The sequence below is a fragment of the Cavia porcellus genome, unplaced genomic scaffold (assembly GCF_034190915.1).
Source record: "Cavia porcellus strain 051 isolate PalLab524CR breed Dunkin Hartley unplaced genomic scaffold, mCavPor4.1 scaffold_5, whole genome shotgun sequence".
NCBI classification, from domain to species: domain Eukaryota; kingdom Metazoa; phylum Chordata; class Mammalia; order Rodentia; family Caviidae; genus Cavia; species Cavia porcellus.
In genome coordinates this window covers 4,321,884-4,348,518 of record NW_026947488.1, presented here as the reverse complement: position 1 = coordinate 4,348,518, position 26,635 = coordinate 4,321,884, and the positions used below count along the sequence as shown (strand labels likewise).

The 26,635-nt window shown below is 52.3% G+C and overlaps 1 protein-coding gene across 1 annotated transcript in view; it reads left to right on the top strand.

Annotated features, from left to right (window-relative positions):
- The first annotated feature begins 22,147 nt into the window (after positions 1–22,147).
- Positions 22,148–26,635, top strand: part of Phactr3 (phosphatase and actin regulator 3) — a 212,272-nt gene continuing 207,784 nt past the window's right edge. Inside the window, exon 1 of the mRNA XM_063248092.1 lies at positions 22,148–22,275. Within this exon, the coding sequence (XP_063104162.1) occupies positions 22,170–22,275 (106 nt within the window). The 5' untranslated portion in view covers positions 22,148–22,169. The remainder of the gene's footprint in view (positions 22,276–26,635) is intronic.

Below are 26,635 nucleotides of genomic sequence, written 5' to 3'. Positions count from 1 at the left end.
AAAATAACCTCCAACCAAGACTGATATACCCGGGAAAACTCTCTCTCAAAATTAATGGAGAAACAAGATATTTCCAAGACAAGGAGGAACTGTGGGAGTTCATGGCCAGCAACACAACCCTACAAAAAATACTGAAGGACATTCCAGAGAGAGAGAGGAAAAAATACCAGGATTCCAGCAACAGTGACAGAGAGGCCTCAATGAATGGGGCAGAGAGTGGAATGAAGGAGTAAAGTAGACAAATAACAGCAGAAGAATAAAATAGCAGAGATGAGGCAGAGACAGTAAGCTATAATCTTTAATATAGATAGCCCTGATACACTAACAAAAAAAGAAACACAGGCAGAGTAGATTAGAAGACAGGATCCATCAAGATGCTCTGAATAGGACATATACAACCTGAAAGAGGGTTAATAAACTGAAAGTCAAAGATAAGAAAACAACGCTATATGTGACAGGAAACCAGAGAGAAATAGGGACAACTTGTCCAGCAACCGCAGATAGATTGGAAAGCTATGATACTTTTGAGCAGTGTAGAGGTACACAGCTGGAAGGAAGGAAAACCTTGTGACTTTAGTAAGTAAAGGAGTACAGCTCAAGATCAAGTCAGGGATAAAAAGGTTCAGCACCACTCAGATAGATGACAAGTTGGCCCCCTAATCTAAAAACTAAAGAGCTAGTGGGGCCCAAAATATACAAAGCACCTTGAGAAAGGGAGAAAGGAGGAATTGTCTAAAAAAGGAAGGCAGAGGACACTGTTAATAGTGTCAGGGTTTAAGTAATCTTATCATTCTGTTTAGTCTGATTATATTTTGTTCCGGTCTGTCTACTCATATTAGATTTGAGGGCACAGACAACTAACCCAAAAATAGCAGGTTATGCCATGGTAACTATTCCTAATTTCCTATTAACTTACACTGAATCCCTGTATTACTTACATTGTCTTACTATGACTGAACTTATTTGAAGCTGGTTTGTTAGACCACTGTTTAGCCTCAACTGATTTCATTCGAATTTAGTATAGTTGATAGTATCAAGTCTAAGGGTAGAGACAACTACTCTTCAGATGACAAGATGTAAAAGATATCCATTCTGGTTTTGATTATTAACTGCTTTCAAGTCCTACAATGTTTTTCTTAAAATAGCTATGTAATGCTATGTTCAATGATATTATGCCTGATGATATGGACAATTCTATTGAGAATAATAAGAGAAAGCATAGTAACTACGGTAGATCATCTAATATTGTGGTCCTATACGTCTTTTTCATTTCATATTTTTCTAGGAATTTATTTTGTTGTCTTCTTTTGATCTGTTTTTCCCTATAATACAGAAAGGATAGATATACATGTAGAGATTCACACATGGCAAGAATTTCTAAACTATTTACGGGAACAGATTATGTAATACACAATGTAATGAACAGATACTCTGAAGAAGAAGAGACACTAAGAAACCCAATACTAATTCAATAGCATTATGATATAAAATCTAGCAATACTATCATTCACTGTGCAGGGTGATATCAGTCTAGTCTCTTATATTCAATTTCAGCTACTATGAAAAGACTGAGACACATTATGGTAGACATTATTGACTTCCCCAAAATCAGGTCTTGAAGACCTAAAAAGCCTTCATCATCCTGTAATGATTTGATTAGTTCTATAATGTTCAATATATATTTAATGTGTGTGAAGATGGGGACAACTATTTGGAAGAAAACTAGAGAAAATAAGATAGTGAAGATCTCCAGTGGGCTTGCTTTGAAATCTTTAAATTGTTTCCTTATAAACTGTTTTGTTCTATTTTGTCCTGTTTAATCTTACCCTCTTTAAGATAAAAAAACAAGTGTGTAGGACTGATAACCATATTACTAAGTTCTTGTTGGATCATTGAGCAGAACAGTTTGCAGTGTCATTATTTGAATGTCACTTTGTATGCTTTAATTTTGTAACTTGAGCAAATATTTCTAAGATGACAGTATGTAACTTATTGACTGGTGATTTCTTACTGTTTATTTTTCTGAAATTCTGTATTGTTTCTACCCTTTTTTCTGTTTTTTTTTTCTTTAAAGAAAAAAAGTAATTATAAAATCTACATGAAGCCACAAGAGACTCAGAATCACAAAAGCAATCCCGGGTAACAAGAGCAAGGCAGGACGCACTGCAGCACCAGACCTGAAGTTATATGATAAGGCTACAGTAGTGAAAACAGTATGGCCGTCTCATGCAAACAGATACATTGGCCAGTGGAATGGAATGGACGATGCGGGATCCCAAATCAATTTCAGTCATCTGAATTTTGACAAAGATGTACAAAATTACATGCTAGAGAATAGATAGCCATGTAACAACATGATGCTGGGAAAACTGGCTATCCACATGCAGAAAAATGGACCTAGACCCATACACTTCAACCTGTGCTAAAATAAAATCATGAATCAAAGTGCTTCCCTTCTGGCTGATTTCAGGTTCTTTCTTTACCTTCGACTTTCATGGTGTGAAAATGATTCACTCAGTGTGGCTGCATTGCTGGTGCCTGCTCTCCCTGCCAGGTGTTCTCTGTGCTTCTTGGGGTTTACTACCTTGAAATTAATTTGAGGGACAATCTCAGTGATTTGTTTCAGATATCTCTATTATCCCTTTATTTCTTCTGAGATTTCCACTTTGGTGCTAGGTCCACCTTGCCTAATTTTCTCATGGTTCTCGGCAGTTTTGTTGTTAAGTTTTCAGTCTTCTTTCTCCTTCTGTTGGAGTCAGGTGATTTTCTGTGGATCTCTGCTCAGCTCGGAGTCGGCCTCGGTGAGCCCAGTCCACTCCTGGCCCCGCAAATTCTCTCCACTTCTTCGGCGCTTATCTCCAGCGTTTTGTCTGGTTTGTGCTGACGATTTGCACGCGTCTGCTCCCATTGTCCATCTGTTCTTGCATCTGTCGCCAATCTCTCTGTTCTTGTTTTGCCATAAAATATACTGAACCCCACAAGCAATACACAAAATTAATAGTGTGCTTGTGCACCAACAATGAACCCACTGAGAAAGAAATTAGAAAAACAATCCCATTCACAACAGCTTCGAAAAATTAAATATCTAGAAATTAACATAACCCAGGATATAAGATACCTCTTTAACAAAAATTATAGTACTCTTTAAAAAAGGGATAAGAGGACAACAGAGGCAAAACCATATTGTCAAAATGGGCGTATTACTAAAAATTCTCTGTATGTGTTATAATGAGAATTAAAATGCCAACAGGATTCTTCACAGAAATAAAAAAAAAATTATTTAAAATTTACATGAAACCACAAGAGACCCAGAATAGCAAAAACAGTCCTCTGCAACAAAAGCAGAGCAGAGGTCATCACACACCCAGATTTCAAGTTATATTAAAAAGCTAAAATGAAAAAAATACCTTAGTTCTTGTACAAAAATAGAGATGTGGATCCCTGGAACAGAATACAGGATGCAGAAAACCCCAGGTGCCTTGAACTATTTGATCTTTGACAGAGGAGCCAAAACCATATGTTGGAGAAAAGCTAGCTCTTTACCAAATGGTGCTGGGAAACCTGACTATCCACATGCAGAAAAATGTTCCTAGACCCGTATCTCAACCTGTACTAAAATAAAATCACGGATCAAAGACCTAGATATTAAAACTGAAGCTCTCTGTTGGAAGATAGACTGTGTAAAACTCTTGGAGAAATTGGCATAGGCAAGGACTTCCTGAACCAAGTCAATCATTCAAGAAAGAGCATCGATAATCAAAAGATGGGATTATATCAATTAGAAAGTTTCTGCACAGAAAAAACAACCAACAGAATGAAGAGATGTCCTGGAGAGGGGACACAAACTTTGCCAGCTACTCTTCAGACAGGGGACTTATGTCTAGAATACAGAAAGAACTCAAAAAGCTAGACCCCCAAAATAAAAGGCCCAACAGCAATAGAAATTGAAACAAGTTAGATATTTCTCAGAAGAAGAAATACAAGGGGCCAATATGCAAGTGAAAACTGTTCAGTGTCTTTGGCCACTGGAGAAATGCAAATCAAAGCAATATGAAATTCCACTCTACTACAGAAACAATGACCATAATAAGCCAACAAATGGTGTGAGATTGTGGAGCTGTTTGCAGGAAAGTAAACTAGGATGACTGCCATGGAAATCAGTATACTGATTCCTTAAAAAATTAGATAGAAATTCCATTTGACTTGGCCATACGTCCTCTGTGAATCTTCCCAAGTAAGTTAAAAACACCCTGTTACAGTGATGTATGATACACATTTAGAGATGGATTAACTCACCGTGGCTAACCTTGGAAGTGACCTAAATGCCCATCAACAAATGAATTGATTTTAAAAATAAGATTCATGTGAACAGTGGAATGCTACACAGCCATAAAAAAGGATAAATTTGGCTCATTTTTAGAAAAATGGAAGCACCTGGAGACCCTGATATAGTGAAATAAATTAGACATAGGTTAAAAATAGCACACGGTTTCCCCTGTGAGAAACCTAACATACATAATTAAAATAGCAAAATAAAAGAGAAACTCTAGGAGACAGGTGAGTAGGCTTTGTAGATCTAGAAATGGAAGGATACAGGAAGGAAGAGAGAAAGATTAGTAGGAAGGGGTAGGATGAGCTATGAATGCAAACCAGCTCCCCGCAGTGAAAGCATTCTCTGTGTATTCCCAACGTGCACTAACAGAAACAAAACTAAAAAAAGTCATGAGAACTTTAAGCATATTTGCTACCTATGATTTCCTGTTAATTGCTGATATAATATTCTTGTTTTTAAAAACTTAAAATTTTCAAGTATTCCATGTACACAAGTGTCCCGCATTTGCACCCGGTCAGGTCACCTGCAATATCAACCAAGGCCCAGTGGTCTGTAAGGGACCCTGGAGCTCAGCCAGAAGCTTGGAGGGCACGGTGCCCAGCCAGCGCCCAGGCAGGACCAGGTGGCTGAGGTTGTTCCAGCCTGCCTGGGGCCATTTCCTGCCCAGCCCTTGTCTTTACCCCCTGTCCCCTCCACAACTCTGAACCAGTGACTGCGGGAGCCCTTCTGCGCCCTGTGTCCCCTCTGAGGAAGGAGGAAGAAGGGCAGGAGCAGCCCCGGGTGCTGGGTGTGGAGCGGGATCTGCTATCTGTCCTGATGGCCCTGCCAGGCCAGGGAGGCTCCCCGTGTGCACAGAGGCCTGGCTGGGCGGCGCCCTGCAGACGGACCCAGCACCAGGGAAGAAGGGTGCGGAAGCCGGGCCCTGCAGAGGGCGCAGCTTGCAGGAGCTCTGAGCCCGGGCCAGGCAGGCGGGGAGCGCCCTCTGCCTATGGAGGTCCAGGCTCAGCAGCTGCCTCCTGCGGCTCCTGACTTAGGTCTGCAGCCCTGCGGTCAGGCCCGATTCCTCCAGAGCAGTTCCCTTCCTTATCGGTGCAGAATCTTGTAAGCTGGTACCCCAAAATCACACTTTCAGGATGAATAGGGTCATAGGAGCAGCGTCTGGATTGGAAGGTAAAACAAAGTTTTCGTTTTTGGGGTGAAATATGTAAAAAGCAACAATAAGGCCAAAACCAGTTTAGCAGCTGGACAAACCCTACCACCCACCGCAGTGTGCAAGCCCAAGGAGGGGCTCGCAGAGTCCAGCAGTTTGTATTCGCCCATCGCAGTTCTTCAGACACCGGGTCCGGGACTTTGAGTGTTTTCAGTAGCATGGATTTTGTTCACATTAAAAAGCAAGGAAGTCGTCAGAGGCCCCCTTGTGGCGGCTGTAACACAGGCACACACACGCCCTTACTGGATGCTGTCGGAGCAGGCCTCGCACGTTTTGTTCTGAGAACACTCTGCAGTCTTAAAACAAAAATGTGGGTTCGGGCAGGATATGTTCGTGGATGCACGGACGCTGGGTGTGCTGCAGTGGCCTCGGAAGCTTGTGCTTTAGAAATGGTTCTGTATTAATTCCTTTAATGCTCCTAAGCCATTGCCTTGCTGATGAGATTGCAAAATCACGCAGCTGTCTTGGAACCCGTGTGACAGACTCTTACGCAGCCAAACAAATACGTGCTGATCACAGATTCAGCGACTCTGCTTCTGGGTCTTTATCCGAAAGCAAGAGAGAGAGAAAGAAAGAGAAAGAGAGAGAGAGAGAGAGAGAGAGAGAGAGAGAGAGAGAGAGAGAGAGAGGATTTATATTTCACATTATTCATAACAGCTCAAAGTTGGAAACAAGCTATACTTCTATCATGTAAGCCGATTTGTGTCTTAAATGCAGAATAATGAAAGTGTTAAGTAGCGGGGCGGGGCGTGTGCAAAGCCATGGGCACAGCATAGATAAACGCGCCTGTGCAGGGAACAGCTTATTGCACAGACACGCGGACTTGTTCCAGCAGAACAGTGGGCGCAGCCCCGCTAGGCGGCCGAAGCCAGTGGAGGCCTGGCAGAGGGCCCCCCACCACATACACTCCTACACAGGACAAACACCACAGCACCAGAAGCAAATCAGAAAACTCTGCTCTTGGGTCAAACTGCAAGGGCTGAATCCCAGGCCCTGCGTAGTTTCCATCACCCTAAGTCCAGGGAAGAGGAAGAGAGCAATCCTGTTATAAGCTCAAAAACCCAAAATGCGCTGTACTTACTATAAATGCCCTCTTCCTGTAAAGCTTGTGTAATTGACAGTTAAGTTTCCACCTTGTAACACACCCGCCGTGCAGCCCCCTCCCTGTCTCCTGGTTCCTGTAACGGCTTGTTCCACGTCCTGGTTCCTTTTATGGGACAAATTGACCCTAAGACCCCGACCCCTTCCCTTGCGGCTTGCTACTTTATAACTCCCTGCAGCTCCTGGCTGGGTGCACACTCCCCTGCTGCTGTCTGGGACAGTGCTGCTGCTGGCTCAGCTAATAAAGTGCTTCTTGTTAATTTTTGGAGTCTTCCCATATCATTTGGGGCTCCTCCATCCGGGATTCCACCTTTTACAGGATTTACCCCCCGACACACACACACACGCCCTGGGCTCCTACTGTTGGAATGACATCAGGCTCTTTTTGAACTCTGCTTCTTTCTACCGTACTTACTAATTTCCTTCCGCTCTGCCATCTTTCTCCTTTCTATGACCGGGGACAAGTGTCCCGCTTGCTTCCACTTGGGTGAGACATTGCCAAAATCGTATCTTAGCTCTCCTATACCTTTGTCTTCTTCTTCTGTCCCTGCCTCATCCATTACTGAGAATTCCTGCAAATTAAGCCGAATCTAATGTGCAAATCATCTCCTAGAGGTCTTTTTAGCTGACTAACTCGAGTTGAAAAAATCAGGTGATTTTTATGGGGCTATTACTCAATTGAACACAAAACTGGTTATTTTAAATTCTTGGGGCAGATCTGCAATTGACAAACAGGAGAGTGGCCACCTGGTAATTTTAACCAGTTCCTGGTTGCGAAATCGGGACCTGCTCCAGTAGCCCTTTGGGTGATTCTTTGTCTTTGTGGCAGGCTTCCGCCATCTTGTCTTTGTCTTTATGATGGGCTTCTGCCATTCTGTATTCACTCATCTGCACCCTTGTCTCGCGTGTCTACTGTTACGGGCCAGACAGCTTCCTCCCCTTTGTCACCCTTGCAACTCGTTCTTAACCATTTTAAGGATTTCAGGGATCGAGCTGCTGCATATGGAGATCCTGTCTACCTGAGAAGCTAAGAACGTTCTGTGGACTCGAATGGCCTTGCTTTGGTGTTGGGTGCCCTTCACAGGGAACTTTTACCTTACAAGTCTCTCAACAGGTCCATCAAGTCATTTCCCGGCCCCCTCATAAGCCAGCCACACATCCTGATGACTGAAGTTTGGATTGACTTGATCCCGGATCCCCCTCATGGATAAGAAACTCCTATGGGAAGAAGCCTCTCGTGGCAATGATAAAAACTAAGGTGCCACCTCCTCCTGCTGGTCCACCTCCACCCGATGATTCCGACCTCTTTCCCGGGCCCCTCCTTAGCGCTCTGATTCCCCAAGCTCATCAGAACCCTCCCCGAGGGCCCCTACCCCTCCCAGCCCACCCCGTACCCTCTCCACACCCAGCCCTGACTCCACTGACCTTCCCTCCATTCTGCCCCTCCGAGAAGTCCCTCCACTGGACTCCTCCCAGGGATCTTTCCTCACCTATGCCCCCTTCCTTACCAGAGATTTGTACAGTTGGAAATTACAGAACCCGCCTTTCTCTAAGGACACTCACGCTCTGATATCTCTCCTTGGGTCCATTTGTTTCACTCATCAGGTGACCTGGGATGACTGCAGGCAGCTTTGCAGACTCTTCACATCTGAGGAACAGGAATGAATCCACACCTTGGTGCACCGATCTGTCCTTGACACCAACAGGGAGCCCAGTTCTGATCTAATGAGGCTGGATGCTGTTTTCCATTTGACCCACCCCAACTGGGACCCCAACACAGATGGAGGTAAGGGGCTCTCAATCGGGATCGCCAGACTCTTCTTATGGCTGCCCGAAAGCTGACTAATCTACCAAAAGTAACTGAGGTAAGACAATTGGCTTCTGAGTCTCTGTTGGCTTTCCTTGAGCACCTCCTAGAGGCCTAATGGTAAAAGAGGCAAATAAACTAACCTTTGGACAGAAACTAAAGATTGGGGTGCCTCGTGCAATTGAAACCCTCCTCAGGGCCCCACCCAACAGATGGCTCTCAGACTCGAGGATTGTGCATTACCAGGCCCTCCTGTGTAACTCCGACCTTACTGAATTCAAGGAGACTACTGTCTTAAACCCAGCAACCCTGCTGCCAGATGATGACCACAGGTACCCATCCATGATGGCATGGGCTTGCTCTCTACCACTGCCAGACTTCGTCAAGCCCTCGCTGATCTTCCATTAGAGAATCCAGATGTTGAATATTTCTCCAATTTGGCACCTTCCTCTTTGAAGGCAAATGGGTGGCAGGGGCGACCATAACCACTCAAACACAAGTAATTTGGGCCCAACCCCTGGATCAAGGCACCTCCGCTCAAAGGGCCAAACTCATTGCCCTCACAGAGGCCCTAAAGTTGGCTACCTGGCTCCCAAAATCTATAGCAGTGGTGCATTGCAGGGGCCACCAAACAGGAAAAGATCCAATCTCCATAGGAAACACTCTCGCTGTCAGGAGTGCTCGACAGGCAGCTCTAAGTCATCCGTGCAGCCCGCGGCCCACCTGCTGCCAGTTCTGCCACCCCTTGTTTGCCCCAGTTGGTGTATTCCAAACCTGATCAGAAGCTAGCTAGACAACTCAGAGCAAAACAAAAGCTCGCCGAAAATTGGTTACAACTGCCAGACAGATGAATTCTAATACCCGCTGCCTTAGGAAGAGCTTGATTCTTCAAATCCACCAGGCCTCACACCAAGGAGGCTCAAAACTGGCTGAGTTGCTTCAGAACAGGTACTTCATTCCTAAGCTGACTCAATTGCCCCATATTGATTGGAAGTTTCACTGTGCCTACCATCCCCAAAGTTCAGGCCAAGTTGAAAGGATGAACCGAACTCTGAAAGAGACGTTTAGCAAATTGATTTTAGAGTTTGACAATAATTGGGTGAGTCTCCTTCCTTTTGCCCCCCTGCGTGTGCATTGTACTCCATATATACATGAAATAACCCCTTCTATGGAAGACCACCACCCCTGGCCCCCCGCCTTGATAGTACTCATTTGGCAGAGTGCTAATCACAGTTGATTAAGTCCCTACAGGCTGTTCAGTCTGTGATGACTTCCATCCACCAATTTTTGTGAGACCACCAAGCCAAGCCACACACACCAGAGACGCCTCTGGCTGCAAGCCCAGGAAACCAGGTGTTACTCAAATGCTGCTCTTGCAACTCTGCCCTTGAGCCCCGTTGGACTGGACCATACACCCTTGTGCTCAGCACTCCCACGGCCGTCAAGGTGGCTGGAAAACCCACCTGGATACGTCACTCCCACATCAAGTCCTCCCTCCAGACACCCAGGATGCAGATAGGTGGACTGTTACTGGGACCGAACATCCCCTGAAACTCAAACTGTCAAAATGTACCGGATAATGATAGTTTCTCTTGCTTGTTGGGAAATGGCTGCTTTGTCTCTTAAACATGTCCCACCCCTTTACACCCCGAATTAATCAATGCCTTAACAGGCTATCTCAGCTAAACATACCACACCCCATGCTGTCCTGGTTACACACCTGTGTAACATCATGGGTGGCCCGTTCTCCACAGTGAGCTCTGCTCATTTGGGAATCAGTAGTAAATGAGCTTCATCCCAAAACAGAGGCAAATCTGAAGATCTCTCTGACTGCTGTAGCTCTAAGGCATGACAATATCTACAGAATATACAGTGTTCTGTTTGTCCCTGAGAACAGTCATCTGGAAACCCTCACCTTAATGTACCCGCGAGGGATATAATCACTTTTAATATAACTACTGGGGATGCGAGTCCATCTCTCCATGGGGAGTAATGATCCTTTCATTGATCTCAAAAGATCCTCAGAACCAGACTGTGGTTCCCAAAATTGTAACCCCCTTATGTTTAACTTTAAACAAGTCTACCATTACTCATGGCGGGGGAGGAGGAACTTGGGGACTTCAACTGTATGTGTCTGGATATGACCCAGGAACAATCCTCCATATTAACAGGAGTTGGGCCACTGATCGCCCTACCCAGCCAGCTATTGGCCCCCTCTCCCCGCTAGGACAAATCCCAACCCGCCTCCTACTGCTGCCTCTACTCCTTCACCGCCACAAACCCTCAGCCCGTCCCTGACCTGCACAGTCCCTTAGACACAATGCTCAGATACCTCAACTGTAACAATCCCAATCTCACCCAGGACTGCTGGCCATGTTTAGACCCAAAGCTACCCTTTTACATAGGGGAGGCTCTGCAAGCATCGGTTGGTTCAAATGTCTCTTTCCAGACCCAGAACTCCTCCAACTTGCACTCTGACTCCCCTTGTTGGTGGAGACAAAAACCTATCCTAACTCTAGGGAATATTCAAGGAAACAGAACTTGCATCCCATTTGCCGCCTGTGACCTCAGCTTTAGCCCATACCACAATCTCTGCCTTAACCCTACTGTGGTGACAAATGTTTCATAGTCATCAGGCCAGCATTTGGAGGCTCCCAAAGGCTCTTGGTTCACCTGTATCTCAGGATTGACTCCTTGTGTCACGTCAGACCGTTAGATGTCTTTACTAGACAAACTGAGCTATGCATCTTGGTTCGTGTGTTCCCCAGGTTTACTGGTGTTCAGGTACAAGTGAGGGGGAGCACCTAAATCTTGAGTCAGACCTTTTTTGGTCACCTCAAGCAGCTCCTGTTTTAATCCTGATCCTTATAGGGTTGGGTCTGTCTGGAGTTACAGCTTTAGGGACTGCAAGTTTAATGGTTGGTGACAAAAATTACTGTGAGTTGAGCGCTCTCATTGTAAAGACCTAGCGGCTTTGGAACATTCAGTATCTAACTAGAGGAGTCTCTAGGCTCTTTAGCTGAAATGATCCTCCAAAATCGTAGAGGCCTAGATTTGTGGTTTATGAAAGGTGGTCTATGCGTAGCACTAGGAGAGGCTTCTCTTTCTATACCAGTCACTCTGGAGTCGTACGAGACAGCATGAACAAGCTTAGGAAAAGACTCCGTGAACGAGAGTAACAGTGACAACATGACCAGAACTGGTTTCAAAACCTGTCCTCACTGTCCCCTGGCTGACCACCCTTCTCTCAGCTTTAAAGGACCAATTTTACTCTTCTTACTTGCCTTAACCATTGGACCATTTATTATAAAGTGCTTTCTAAATCACATCCAGGACCGATTTCGAGCTGTTAAAATGTTTATACTTAGACAAGAAGGATATAACCAGTTACCTACATATGCTTATACAACAGAGTCAAAGATCTGACTCAGTGACCAAAAGCAGTGGGGAATGCTTATAAGCTCAAAAACTCAAAATGTGCTGCATTTATTATAACTTGTTCTTTTCCTGTAAAACTTGTATAATTGTCAGTTAAGGTGCAACCTTGTAACACACCCGCCATGTAGCCCCCTCCCTGTCTCCTGGTTCCTGTAACCCCTTGTTCCACATCCTGGTTTCTTTGATGGCACAAACTGACCCTAAGCCCCCGACCCCTCCCCTTGCGGCTTGCTGCTTTTTAGCTCCCTGCAGCCCCTGGCTGGGTGCACACTCCCCTGGCTGCTGTCTGGGACAGTGCTGCTGCTGAGCTCAGCTAATACAGCGCTTCTTGTTAATTTTTGGAGTCCATCATTTTTCTGCCGGTATCGGATCCAGGGAGCTAACACAGTCGGGAGCTACCATACAAGGCTTCAGCTCAGCTGGGGCATGTTAGTCTGAAGTCCTGGAGGACTGAGGCAAAGAGGACAGATCCATGAAGCCACGAGAGCCAGGACTGGAAGGCCCGCCTTCTTCACCCAGTTCACCCAGTCCTGGTGCCTATGGAGCATCCTGTGGGTGCCCGATTACCCACTTGGTGGTTCACACAGACCGATGTATCCCGTGGAAGTCCTGTAGAACGGGGGTCTGTTTACGAGTCTCGACAGGGCTGCCCATCTGGAGGTTTAGGGGAGAATGGGCTTCTAGCTCCCGAGGTCACCTATGCTGTCCAGGGACTCTCCCTCCAGGCGTCACCCTGGTCTTCTCCTGCCTCCCTTTCCTCCTCCCTTTGCCCCTCCACGCGCCTGTGACTCCTCCCTCACCTGGGACCCCCGTCACCTGACTCCCCTGGCATGACCTCCCGGTTTTGAGGTGGGCTGCTTAGCAAAGTTAATTTTTCCACCTCCTTGATCCCCCTCTTCCTGTAACCCCTCTCTGTGGGTTCTGAGTCTCAGAGGGTGGACATCTCTGGACATCCTCTTTCTGCCAAAAACAGTGTACAAGAGCAGTGGGGGATTCTTGAGATCTGAAGCAGTAGGTTTTTTTTAAAAAAGCAAGCGCTGCTTTTTAAAAATAGCAAGTCATTAAATAAATGAAATTTCTTAGTTTTAAAGTGATCTTAGTGGAATCTGTACTCCATACAGGTAATGCTGGTGTGATTTGTTTAAAGAAATTGATGGATGAGGAATACTTGATAGCTAGGTGAAGGAGACCAAAGATTCTGGTCACATTTTTCTTTCTTTTAAAGGAATCACATAAATATTCCGATAGAAATAAAAAGGGGAATATTCTAGTTTTCCCACCATCAGAACTTCAGTTTCCCAACCTGCTTCAGATCTTTTCTGTCTGCAAACACCAGTTCTCACACTCAGCAACAGCACAGACACCCGCTCACCACTTTCTCTCCCCGTGTACTAGCACGAGCACTTCTGCTGCTCTGTAAGAGCCATTATTGAGGTTTTATTTTTTTCTTTATTATTATGTATTTTAAAGATAATAAAATCCAACAAAACAAAGCAGAACAAAGCCAATCAAAACAAAGCAGCAAAGCTGGTGCAGAACTTCTAAGCAGGATACTAGGAAAACAACAATAGCCACCATAGAATATCTTGTTATCGTCACAATCCTTGTCCCTTCCATCAGGTACAGCAAAATCAAACCAAAACCAAAACAGAATAAAACCAATCAAGACAGAACATTGAATAAAGCAAAACAAAACGAAGCAAAACAGTGAGAGCAATATTGGGTTTCAAAGGCAGGACAGAAGGAAACCCCCACATTTGCTACACTGTATTCTGTCCTCCTCCCAGTAGATGATCATTAGGGTTTTAAATGTTTCCCCATCATCAGCTGGAGCCAGAGGTGGGAAGAGTATGGAGGTGCTGCTGGGGCCCCCTCCCAGCACGCAGAGGCCTGGGGCTGCCAGGGAATGAGGCTGGGCCTGGTCCTCCTGTGCCAAGGAGCGTCAAGGAGGCTGAGGACTCTGCCGTACCCCTGGCCTGGTGTGCCACCAGGACAGTCTGTGGGCAGGGCAGGCTGGAACAAATGCTGTGTGGGGCTGCATTTCTAAATTAAGTGCAGACTTTTGGCCTGAACCCGGCACACATCAGGCCCTGCTAGAGCCAGGGCCCAGCTACTGGGGGGACAGGGGAATAAAGAGGGGCCTGTGCTCTGTGCCGCAGTGGTGCTCCGGGAGGCCGCAGCCCCTCACGGAAGGGGTGGCTTCCTCTTCCACAGCATGGGCCCAGATCACAGTGCCCAGGAGCAAGGAGCCAGTCTTCCTTCCAGCAGAGGCGCCTGTGGCTGGCCCGAGGTGAAGTGGGCGACCCAAGGCTGCTTCCTCAGCCTGGCAGACACCATGGAAAGGTGAAGGCGGGTCCTGAGCCCTGCCTGGCATCTCTAGCAGGAGTGAAAATAACATGGATTCACAGTCACTGTACCCTGTTTCTGGCGCACCTGTTTTGTGAACTGGGTTCAAACCTGCTATATATATTCCCGTGCTCTCCCTTTTCCCTGGCCAGGCCATCGATGGGAGCCAGGGAGGCCCTGCTGGAGCTGCCCTGGGTGCTCACTGAGTCCCACACCGGTCCATTCACACCGGCCTTTCCCCCAAGGGGATGCAGACAGCTTCTGAGGATGTGAAAAGAGCCCCAGGCCGAATACCTGGGGGGGGGAGCAGAAGAAGCCAAGGGAGAGCAAGCTGCTGGGGCAGGGGCTGGGCCAGCTGGAGGTGGACCTGGGACTCGGGAAGACACAGATTCCAGCTGCAGCAAACGATAACATGTTTGAAGTTCCATTAAAGACAAAACAAGTCTTACGAGAATGCCCCCAAATGTTGCATGGGACACACTGGTGCTAAAAAAATCACTGGTCGTGTGTCTGAAGCTCAGAGGTCGCTGCTCCCCAGCCTGGCCTGTGTCCCCAGGGTCAGCCCCCCCCCCCACTCCTGCAGCCACCGAGACCTGCTCTCCAGACCTCGAAGCAGGCCGCACGGGCTGCACTCACAGACAGCAAAGCACGGCTGTATTCACAGCAACGCTGACAACCTTCATTTCAGACTCACGTACGGGTTAGAATTTAAAAGCAAAGCAATTTTTTTTTGGTCTTTTTCCTTTTTATCGGTACCGGGAATTGAACTCACGACTGCCTGCTTGCAAGGCAGGTGCAAATGCCGCTGAGCTAAATCCCCAGCCCCGCGAAGCAATTTTTAAACAAACTTCTATTTCACTTCTCAGGTACATTCTGGGTGGATCAAGGTTCCTTAGTTGAACCTGGGTTGCAGTGCTAGAGATGACCACTAGAGGGAGCCCGACAGACATCACGATCAATGGCTGACCTACCTGGAAATCTGGACACTGTCCCGGTGTCTGGGTGCCATTCCTATGCTGCTGTTCCCCCCGAGACTCTTTCTCCTCCAAGATGTCTTCCCTCCCCCATTCAGCCACTCTGGCTTCTAGGTCCTTTTTCCACTTGTACAAATGTCCCTGGTGTTCATCCACCTGGCCGCTCTCTCTGGCCTCCCTGATGCATGCATGGACACTTCCTGAGTGGCCCGGAGCCCCGGCGTGAGGAGCTGTCATCATACCCAGGCATGGGCCTGAGAGCTTGGCCTGTGGTGACCATTCAGGAGGTTATCCTTAGGTCAAACATTCACCCCGAAAGGATGACGTTAGGGAACTGGCAGTGGGGGTGACATTTCTGTGAGCTCAAACTAGAGACCGAGAAGAACTGGAAGCTGCCAGCCCTCTACTGCAGAGGCAGAGGGAGAGGTGGCTGGGGGACCTCCAGCCAGATCACTAGAGAAGGCTGGGGCAGGTGGGGCTGTCTGTCAAGGGCTGAGCTGGCCGGGGCACAGCCTGTGCAGAGCTGGGGTGCAAGGCTGATGGGAGGGAAGCGTCCTGGGCTCCCACCAGGGCCTGGGTGAGGCAGCCCTGCCATCAGATCCAGAGCAGAGAGGGCACAATGCCCAAACCCAGCTCCACGTGCCGCCTCGTGATGGAGGATCCTATCTCAGTGAGGGCATCTGAACTCAGAGGTGAGCAGCTGGACTGCAGGTACACAGCTAGCAAAGGCAGAGCTGGGCTTTGCACCATGAAGCTGTCGGCAGAACCTGTGTTCCCCAGGCCCGCAGTGCATGGAGGAGGGGGCCTGGAATACCACTCAGCCCTCAAAGGCAAGGAAGTTCTGACATTCGCTGCAGCCTGGACAACCTCAAAGACAGCACGCTAAGTGGATAACCCAGGCCCCCGAGGATAAGTGCGGTAAGAATCTACTCATGCCAGGTCCCTGCCATCCTCAAACTCACAAAGGCAGAAGCAGGACGCTGGGTCCAGGCCTAGGCAGGTGGATGGAGAGCAGAGTTAGTGGTTAAGTGGGAATAAAGTATCCATTTTACATGGTAGAGTTCTAAAGCTTGTAAAGATGTAAAATTGCAAGCTGTGTATATTTTACAGGTTTTTAAAGCTAATTTAGAAGAGGAAGAAGAAGGGAAGGGCTTCTGCTCTCACACCCCTCCCCATACTGCATACCGCATCCTCGATTCAGGCAGCACCTTACCTGAGGGCCTAGGCAGGGCCAGTGCCAGCTTGTGGGCCCACAGTCAGGTCCAGGCCAGGCACATGTACAGTGCCAGGGTTACAGCCCAGTAACCTGACACCAGTGCTCAGAGATGGCCCCGTCCCCGTCCCGGTGGGCCCAGGAATGTGGTCAGGCCACAAGGCCAGGCCAACATTGTTCCCCAGTGGCCCCTAGGCCTGCCACAGGAGCCTCTGGCCGCTCTGGCATGGACCAGCGAAGGAGCTGGTGAGAGGTGAGGCCAGCACCTCAGGCCATGGCTGCCTCCGTCCACACCTGCCACCTATGGTGACCCTGCCATCCTGACATCACACCCCAGAGGGCGCACGGCAGCCCCGCAGGGGACTTCAGGGTACTTAGTACAGAGTCCAACCTGGTTGGTTCCAGTAACACAAAGAGAACAGACAGAGTGCAACACCTGGTTTTAAAACATGTGCAGAGAAACGTTGTCCTTTCTCTCTGCTCGCATTTCCTCCCCTGTTATGCTCCTTGGGGGATCCCTTCCTCCTCCTGGGACCAGAAACACTGCAGGAACCAACTGTGGCCTCCTGCAGCCACTGAAGGAGGCGCAGGCAAGGCATGCGCAGCATCTTTGTTGGAAAAGCAAGCTAGGTACCTCGGGCTGCGACCTCCAGCTCCGCAGCGATCTCCTTGGAAGTGAGAGGGCCATGGTCGGCCATCTCCGGGGACCGTCTTCTGTTCTACCTGAGGCCCAGGCTCTCCACGCTGTGTTCCTGTGGCCTCAAAGTAGCCCTCTTGTCTCATGGACAGCAACCTCCCAGTGTCCAGGCCAGGAGCCTGAGGGGTCAGATCTGGTCGCCTGTTGTCCAGTGTGTTAGTGGAACGCAGCCATGACCATTCATTCTCCTCACTCACATGCCATCCATGGCGCTTTATTTCCTCTGTGGTCCTTCACAGGACGAGGAGCACAGCGGGCAGCTGGACACCAGTGGCCACAGCCACTCACACACCAGCCCTGCCTTGTCAGACATCACTAATCAGTCGCCCCTCTCCTGCTGCTCCGGGCAGCTCAGAAGCGAGAGCCTGACCGCCCTCAGGACTTAGCCCGTGGCTGAGGTCTTTCGTGATGGGTCTCTGTCAGGACTCAGGGGTGGGGACCTATGGCAGAGATACCAGAGCTGAGCTCGTTGTGGTAAGTAGGTCATGCCCATGGGGTCAGCCCAGCGCCCCAGCCTTAGCCATTGCCAGGAGCTCTGCAGGGACCCAACCAGGGCACAACCTGGGGGGCTTCACACATCCTGCAGCCCAGGCTTCCCTGCAGGCCTAGGAAAGCCCCGGAGACCTGCTGTGCCTGAGAGGGTGCAGGCTGGCAGGGGAAGCTCTGGGTGGACCTTTGACCTCCAGGAGGTGGGGAGAGGGAGCTAAACCCTCTCTCCCTCCCTCCACACGGGCCATCCTGAGGGAGGGTCTGTCCCAGAGTGGCCCGTGCCTCAGTTTCCCTGGAACAGTCCTAGGTACACCTGTTTCCTGCCTCCCCCAGTCTTTTCCTGAGGGGTCACCCGTGCCGGGCTGCAGCCCCTGGGAGACTGAGGCAGGGGGTGTGGAGGAGGGGAGTGCACAGGCTGTCTGAGCGCTGGGGACAGATCCAGTCGGTGGCAGGGAGGACGGCCACAGGGAGTGGGGACAGGGAAGCCAAGGGACATGGTGCCAGGCCAGCTGGTGTGGAGGGGCCTCTGCAAAGGAGATTGTGGGAAAGATTTGGGGCGGAGAAGAGGAACAGCGCCCGGAAGGGTTAGGGACTGCAGCTTCCGCGCAGAGCGCTAGCATCGCAGAGGCTGAATTCCGAGGCCTGGTGGAATCCCGGGAAGACTCCCTCTGCCACACTGCTGGTCACCCCAAAGCCCAGAGAGTCTCGTGTCCAGGGCAAGGGAGGAGAAGCAAATCCAGGAAGGGGCCCCAGAGAGAAGAACCTGTCCAGCCAGACAGCTCATTTGCCAGGGAAGAGGCCACGGAGGAAGCAAGCAGGGTGGGGACAGAGGCAGGGGGAGGAGAGGAAGGGTGTAGAGGAAGAGAAATGGGTGGGTGGGGGCAGCAGAGGCCAGGGCTGGATGGGCGGTGGGTCCCTGCGAGCCTTAGCGGTGGTAGGGAGCCTGCTTGTTACCAGCTGGAAGAGAGGATCCCACCTGCGGGCCCCCCAAGGAACACCCTGCCTTCTCAGAAGGAGCACCCCGACCTCTGGGTGAAACCCTAGGCCTTGGTTTTAAAGGTTGGGTAGAATCCCTGAGTCACTATGACACAAATACGGACGCTTGTTGTCTAGAATGTGAAGTCGAGTGAATAAAGGGAGCTGAAAGGGTCCAGCCCTGCTTCGCCCGCGGGAGGCTCTGTGCACCCCACCCCACGCCAGCCCACCCCAGATTCCCCCGGGGAGCTGGGCACAGCCGGACACGCCGCGCTGCACTCTTCCTAGTGGCCGCTAGAGGGCGGCTAGGTCTCCCCCCTCCCCCCCCCCCCCCAGTCGCAGATTCCGGGAAGGACTCTGGGCAGCACCGTGTTCCTACCCAGTGCCCGCCGGCGGAGCTGACCCACATCGTCCACCCTGGACTCTCAGCGGGAAGGTGACCTGCCCCAAATCTGGCCCAGAGTCAACTGAGAATCCTGAGGCCAGAGGTGAAACTCGCCAGAGTGGTCTGGTGTGGAAATCTCTCTCCGGGGACCCCTGGGTGACCTTGAATCCATGTCCACCTCCAGAAGACGTTGAGAAACCAGGCTGCAAGGGGTCCCGAGACAGGTGGACACCTGCCTGCCAGCATTTGTCCAGTGCATGACCTTCATTGGCCACCCCAGGGAGCTCAGCCTTCCCATGAGGGACAGTCACTATGCAACCAGCCCGCCAGAGGATGTGGGGCACTAACCAGTGACTCACAAAATTCTGCCACAGCGGCACCTCAGTGTTCATGATGACCCAGAACGACGAAGATGACGGGCGAGGGAGAAAACGTCAACAGGAACCAGAAGGGCGGCCTGGAACGGCCACCCGGAGTGGCCCCTGCTCTGAGGCTCTCGTCCTCCGCAGACTGTGAGGGCCTGCGCTTGTTACGATTTGCAGCATCCCTGGCCAGCTGGAGGGGATGCTCACGTGCACGGAGAGCGTGCAAATGCCTCGTGGATTTTTAGGATGAAACAGAAGACCGCAAGGGATCCGGCTGCCTCGGACCACTGCAGGGCGTGCAGTGGATTTCGTCTGACTTGGGACTGGATGTTGAGAATCTCTGCTGAATGCTTTCCGGAGGGTCCCCTAGAGAAAACACAGGCACACTCACGCACACTCACCTCGCATGCACACCTCACACACACCGTTACAGTCCTCCCTGCAGTCCGTCTTCTCCATCCCATCTCAGCAACTTGAGGTGCTTTTTTTTGGTCCTGGGATGGAACTCATATGCTTGTGCTTCTAAACTAAGCCCCCAGCCAAGGTGGCCCAGTTTTTAAAAAGATATTTCTTTTGTTCTAAAAGCAGAACACCAGGCTAACCATTTTATCCTCTTGACTACGTCTTGAGGTGTTGGGGACCGAACTGAGGGCCTTGATGTGCTGGGCAAGAGGTCGTCTTGCTGGGGCACACAAACAGCCCCAACTGAACCCCTGGACTGTGCACAGTGCTGTGGGCTGAGCACGTGTGCACCCTGCGCACACCCACCGCGGCTACCCCAGAATGTTTTCACCTCCCCAGAGAGTGGCGCTGCTTTCCTGCCCAGGGATGCCAAGCTCAGCCTTCTTCTGTGAGCAGACACTAGAAGCCAAAGACCTGCGGGGCGGAGGGTCTTAAAGCCGTGACCAGACTGAATCCACTGGCTTGAGGGATGTCCAGCCACGGCTGTGTCCTCACGAGTGGTGCGCTCCCCACCTGGGCAGCGGAGGGCTGGAGTGTGTGGGGAGCAGCTGCCCCCTCACGGGTCAGTCACGCATTCCCTGCCAGCCTTGATGCAGCCTAGGGTGCTGCTGACCTCGGGTGCTGCTGCCGGCCACCGCAGATGAGGGAGGGGCCGAGCCCAGTGCTCTGCACCTGACCTGGGGACAGTGGAGATATTGCTGTGAGCCCAAGCCTGACTTACTCCTAAATTCAGGAGAAACCTTACAAAGTTAACACAGCAGCTTCCTGCCCTGTGGGACAGAAGCATGCTGAAGGAAGGCTCAACACACAGACGACGAACCTGGTGTGTGTGTGTGTACACAGAAATGCTGTGGCCAGCAGGAGTCTGCAAAACAGATGGCCCCTGAGTAACCAGAGCCAAAACCTCTCCTCTAAGCCCAGTTGGAAACAACGGGAATGTGGGGACAAATAATTGTACTCCGTATGCTGGGGGCTCGGGAAAGGGAAAGCCAAATGCATGGAAGAGAAGCAGAGAGGCTGAAGGGAAATCAACAGAAAGGAGGTGATACCTAGCCAAGGTTTTGAAGGATGAGTAGGAGTTTGCTTGAGCATAACAATGTGCTGGGCAGACAGCAGAACTGTGTAAGGCACTGTGACGCCAACCAGGTTTGGAGGCTGCCTTGGTGCCCCCTTAACTCCCTATGGAAAGTTAGTTTATTTCTCTGAGCCCATGTTTCTGCCTTTCTAGAGAAGGTGGTACTGGTGTTTACTTAAAAGAGTGGGTGGGGAAGCCACAGAGGAGGGGGTGCAAGGAAGGGGTGTGACAACGCTGTCCTTCAGTTGTCCTTCCTCATCTGTAAACCGGGCTGAATAACCGTCCTGTCCTGGATGCGAAGATGCCCCACACAGCACCCCAACTCAGCGGCTGATTGTCACCCTCAAAGGTCTGGGGATGCGGAGTGAGGGCTTGGGCTGGGGCAGCTCGGCCTCCAGGAGGGTGCAGGGGGCGGGCACTTAGCGTGGCCTGCTGAGTCCAGTGCTGTGCCCTGCAGCTCTGGGGCGCCCATCCCTAGCAGGTCTCTGTCCTCAACCTGCTGGACCCAGAGACGCAGGACCTGCTTGCCCAAAGCCTGAGCTGCCCAGCCACAGCTCTCTGGGGCCGGAGAGGCAGTGAAGCAGCTGGGCACTCTGGATGGCCTGGCGCGGCCGGCCTATGACCGTGGTCCGCCTCAGGGCAGCCTCTGTGCCAGGGGAAGTGGGCTGCAGGCTTGACCGCAAACGGCTGGCTGTGAGTGTGACAGCCAGGGGACCGGCCTGGCCCGGGGGAGGGCTCCGCGGCTGGGGCTCCGTGGCTGGTGGTTAGCACAGGAGGTTTAACAGCCCTGATTTATAACCAAGGCGGCCGGCTGATCCCAGGGGGTTGGCAGAGGGCAGGAAAGGTCCTCGAATCTTTGCGCAGTTAAACCGAAGGTGTCTCTGACCCTGGGAAGCACCGGTCCAGGCCAGTTCTCGGGTCCCACTGATCTCACTGCACCCTGTGGCAGGAAACCGCAGGACACGAGGGATCCCGGCGGTGTCCGGCTGGCGCAGGGTGTCAACCCCGCATCCTCCTGAGCACGTAACCCACCCGGGCTCCACCTCCCGGCCGGCCGCGGGCTGCGCCTTTAAAGGTCTCGCGGCTCCAGCTCCGGAAGCGCAGGGCGCTGCCTGGTCCTGCCACAGCCCAGCGGGGGTCCGAGAGGTCAAGGTCACCGCGGCCCGCTGCGCCCGCCCCGCCCCGCGGAGGGCCGGCCTCGCGCGTGGCGCCGCCCCCGGCCCGGCCCGGTCCCGCCCCTGCCCGGCCCCTGCTCGGCGCTCGCGGCCGGGGACGCAGCCGGCGCCGGCCACCTCCAGGATGCGCGGCCGGGGCGGGGGGCGCGCCCGCTGGCCGGAGCCACTGCGCCCGCTGCTGCGCGCCTTCGGGGCCCGGGACGCGCCCGCCGCGCGGGGCTCGGCGCAAGGTAAGGGTCCCAGGGAGGCCGGGGTGCCGCGCACGCGGGCTGGGGGCGCTGCGGGTGCAGAGCGGCACCGAGGTGGGCGCCTCTGGTCCGGGCTTTCTCTGCAGCAGAGTCGCAGGATCGTCCCTGCTAAACAAGGGAAGGGCGCGCAGTGGTCGGGAGAGGGCGGGTCGGGGGTCCGCAGATGCGGCTTGGATGCTGCTAGTCACAGGAGCCTGTGCCCACGGCCCTTACCCTTCTCGTGCCTCAGTTTCCACATCCTTGAAATGGGGACGATCCCAGGACTTGCGTTCCTGGGACAGCAGCTGCCCGGTGATGGTTTCACAGGCACTGGCTGCTCTTCCCGGAGGAGGACAGGGCTTTGGGGTTTGGTGCATGTGTGCAGGGGCAGCCTCTCACGCCCCCTCCGGGGGGCGACCCCTGGCTCTGGCCTTCCTGCAGAGGGGCCGCCAGGAAACCGGAAAGTGGGGCGGGGCCCCTTGGGCCAGGACAGGGGCTGCTAGGGGAAGGAGCCAAGGTCTGCTGGTGCCAGGGCCGGAGATCCAGCATTGGCTGTGCACCGAGGGCAGTGGCCTGGGACCCCAGGTGTTCAGGGGCTGTGCGCTCAGTGGAGAGGAGTCAGGTCACTGCTGGTCCCCTAGGCACCCCTGGGGCACCAACCTGGGCCAGTCAGAATCTGCGACACCCATGTTATTTAGCCAGCGTCCCTGCGACCTGGAGTCAGCTCGGTCCTGGTTCAGACCCATCTGTAGCTCTTACCAGTGCCCCCACCCCATGTTTGGTTGTCACGGGCCTGGTGGGGGTTCCCTGGTTCAGAGTGGGTTTAAGCCAGGGGTACTCCTGAACATCCTGCAGCGCCCACTGCTCCCTGCCTGCGCCCCTCTCCCCGGTGTTGGGAACCTTCAGAACCTGCAGTACCAAGTGGTCAAGGAGAGATTGGGGGTCCGGTCCGTGCAGAGCCTGCTGTGCCCTGAGCCCTCTGTGCACTGTGCTGCCTGGGCTCTGCACACTTCTGTGCCGTGAGCAGAACTCCTGTGGCCCAGAACACGGGGAGATGGAGCAGCACCCGCCCCACCGCCTGGTACTGGGCCAGCTGGGGGAGGGGACTGAGTCACTGTCCTTCCTCGGCCTGCACTTAGTAGGGGCCCAGGAAGGCAGCATGCCCCGCCCAGCACCAGTGCCTACTGGGCGCCAGTGACACTTGTTTGGTGGGGCCAGGGGCAGGAGTGTTGCTTATCCGACACCCACCTGTCTATGGGCTCCTTCCAGCCATCACGTTTTTAAATAGCTCTGTGGCCACTGCACTGCTCAGACGGGTGCCGGGCTCAGTCACTGCTGACCCAGTTTCTTCTGGGCGACGGCGGGCTGTGTAGTCAGTAGGTCAGCCAAGGACCGGTCCTTTCGGAAGTGCCCTGGGCACCCAGTTCCATGTTGGGCTGCTGCACAGCCCAAGGGCGACTCCTGGGGAACTTTTATTCTAGTGGGGGGACACAAAGGGAGAGGACATGAAAGGGACAAATCCAAACAAACATAACGTCAGCGCAGGCACTGATGGAAGAAAAGGAGGCTCAGGAAGCAGTGGTCCAGGGAAGGGGCTGCTTTCCGAGTGAGGCCTTTGAAGAGGGGGCGCTGGGCTTTGGCCCCGACTGAATGGGAGGAAGTGGGGAACTACTTGAAGTCAGAAACGCTTGTCCCCAGCAGGAGAGAGGGCTGCGGGCGTCATCAGTGCAGCAGCTGGGGACCAGGAGGCGGTTGAGGCTGGAGATCAGAGCTCAGGGAGTGGAGGAGCCTGGGACGCACTGGCCCAGGCCTCGATGCTACCTGGGCAGTAGGCTGAGGATGGAGGGGTCCCTTGGCTGCCCGGTGGCGGCTGCAGGCTCAGAGTACAGGTGGTGACTTCAAGGTGTGGAGGGTGGACTGTGGTAGGACCGACCTTGGGCTCCCATGGCCGTGCCTGGGCCATGCCTGGGTAGCATCTCCTGGCGGTGCCCTTTGTGGAGTGGTGGGTGGGGGGCTGGTGGGGAACAGGGAGGTATGAGGCCTCACCCAAGTTTCACAGGCAGGGTGTGAGTCTGAGTCTAGAGAGGCCACTTGCACTGGGCAGTGACCTACCTGAGCTGGAGCCCAGGACCATGCGTGGCCTGGAGGGTCCAATCCCAGACTCAACAGGAAGGGACTGGCACATCAAGGAAGTGCCTCGGGGGCCAGGGCTGAGAGGAGGGTGTGACTGCGTTTCTGGGTTTCAGTGTCACATCAGAGGGGACCCGAGTCCAAATGCCAGGGACAAAGGGGCAGGCCGCACCGTGTGCCCACAGCTCCGGGCACCCTGGGCACCGGACCTTGGGAAGCTTCCCTTGACCTCTTTCCTTCTGGAGCCAGAGGATTTGTCCTGCTGCCACCTAGTGGGGCCACCTGGATTTGTGTGGGTGCTTCTTGGAAGAGCCTGCTTGGTGGGGGCGGGGGGGGGTTAATTCCCAACCTTCAGGGGGCGACGGGTTGTTTCTGTGCCCAGTCACTGCTTCTCCCAAGTCTGATTAGGAAGTGCTGACTTGTTCTGGGCTATTTCTGCACCAAATGAGTCATTTAAAAAAAAGTTTTTTGAAGGGAAAGGTGTGATTGATGATAATCATGACGTGTCCCAGTTGACAGACATTAAATGTTGTGGCTTTCAGGGCTGCAGAAGGCAGTTTGAAATTTAATGCCTGGCTTCCGCGGCGCTTCACAGCAAGGGCTGGGCAAGGCTCCCTGAGGCGGAGACTCTGAAGACCCACATGGGGTCTGGTGCTGCGCAATCCTTTTGAAATTTTAATGACAACCAGCTGAGGAGCAGGCTTCGCTGGCAGCCTGCACAGAAGTAGGCTGAACCTGCTGAAGTGAAAGAGCCATTTGTGGGTTCAGGAAGCAGAGCATCCGGACGGAGCGCCAGGCAGCATCTCCTGGCTGGTCCAGGGCTCTGGCCGGGCTGCCCTGCTGGCCCTTCAGCGGCTCACCGCAGCCAGGGTGTGGGGAAGGCTGGAGAGCTGAGACCCCAGCTCCTGGGAGCCGGAGACTCTGGCAGGAAACAGACAGTGTTAGCAGGAGGGGGAGGTGGGGCCAGCTCTCCAGACTCCAGCAAGTTTGCAGCTGGGCGGGATCCCTGCACCTGTGGCCATCTGACCCGCAGAACCTGCTGTGGATCCTGGACCAACCTGCTGGCTTCAGCCTGGGAGAAGGCTGCTGGCAGAAGCTGCGGGGTGGATGTCCCTCTGCGGGGGAGAAGGAGCAGGCCTCCAGGTCTCCTGGTCTCTTTCCTGGCTCCCTGTGGGAGTGCACAGGGCACACCCGGGACGGCCTGGCGCCTTCCCCACGCCTCACCTCCCCTCACTCTTCCCTCTCCTGCACGCAGCTCTGTCACCTCGCTCCCTGGACACTGTCTGCTGATGAACGTGGCTGGTGACTCAGTCAGTGGTTCCAGTTTTGTTTTTAGGAAGACGTGATCCTTGGTTTTACGATGGGCTTGGCCTGGCGCTGACACTCAAAATACTGTATTTGGTGGGTGAACAGATAGTGTGCTGTCCAATGTAAGGTGCACACACACACACACACACGCACACACACGCACACACACACACACACACAGAATCACTAGTGTGCCCTACACACTTTCTCCAAGCGAGAAGGAGAAACATCTCAATAAAGCTGACCCTCCTCATCCCCTGCCCTCCCGGCTCCGCTGGGCGGCTGCTGTAGTGACGAGCATGGAGCCCGGGGTGAGACAGGGGCACCGCTGCTTCCTGTGTCATGAGGAGGTGGCACGAGATGGCACTGGACCGCACGTCTTGTTCCGGAACTGAGCGGGTCCCTCAGCAGTGCCTCGGAGATTTATCTGGGTTAACAGAGTCTTGCTTTCTGACTGCTTTAGAACACTGCGCGGTGCTCCGGGCTTTCTGCTTCCGAGCTCGAGGTCCTCTCCCGCGTCAGCCCATGTGTGGCATGGATAGCGCGCCCTGGGGAAGCCTGGTGCCTCCAAGTACCTTTCTCTGAAACTGGGCACACTGAGAAGTGTGGCTCTGGGGACTCAGGGCGACAGCACTTTAAACCCAGCCCTTTCCCACGGTGGCCTGTCCATCCAGCTTCTGCAGGGCTCCTCCCACCAGTGCTTGATATGTTCAGATTCTGAAATTTTGCCAGTCCTGAAGAAGAAAAGTGGATTTCTTTGGTTTAATTTGCATTCCCTTGATGGCCGGAGAGTTTTTCTCATGTTAATTGGCCGTTTGGATTCCAGGTTATGTGACTTGCATCTTCCCTTGTTGGGACCCAGTCTCCCAGGGACTTGTTCCTCTCTTACTAATGGGTTTGTCAGAGCCACTTGTAAGCTCTGGAT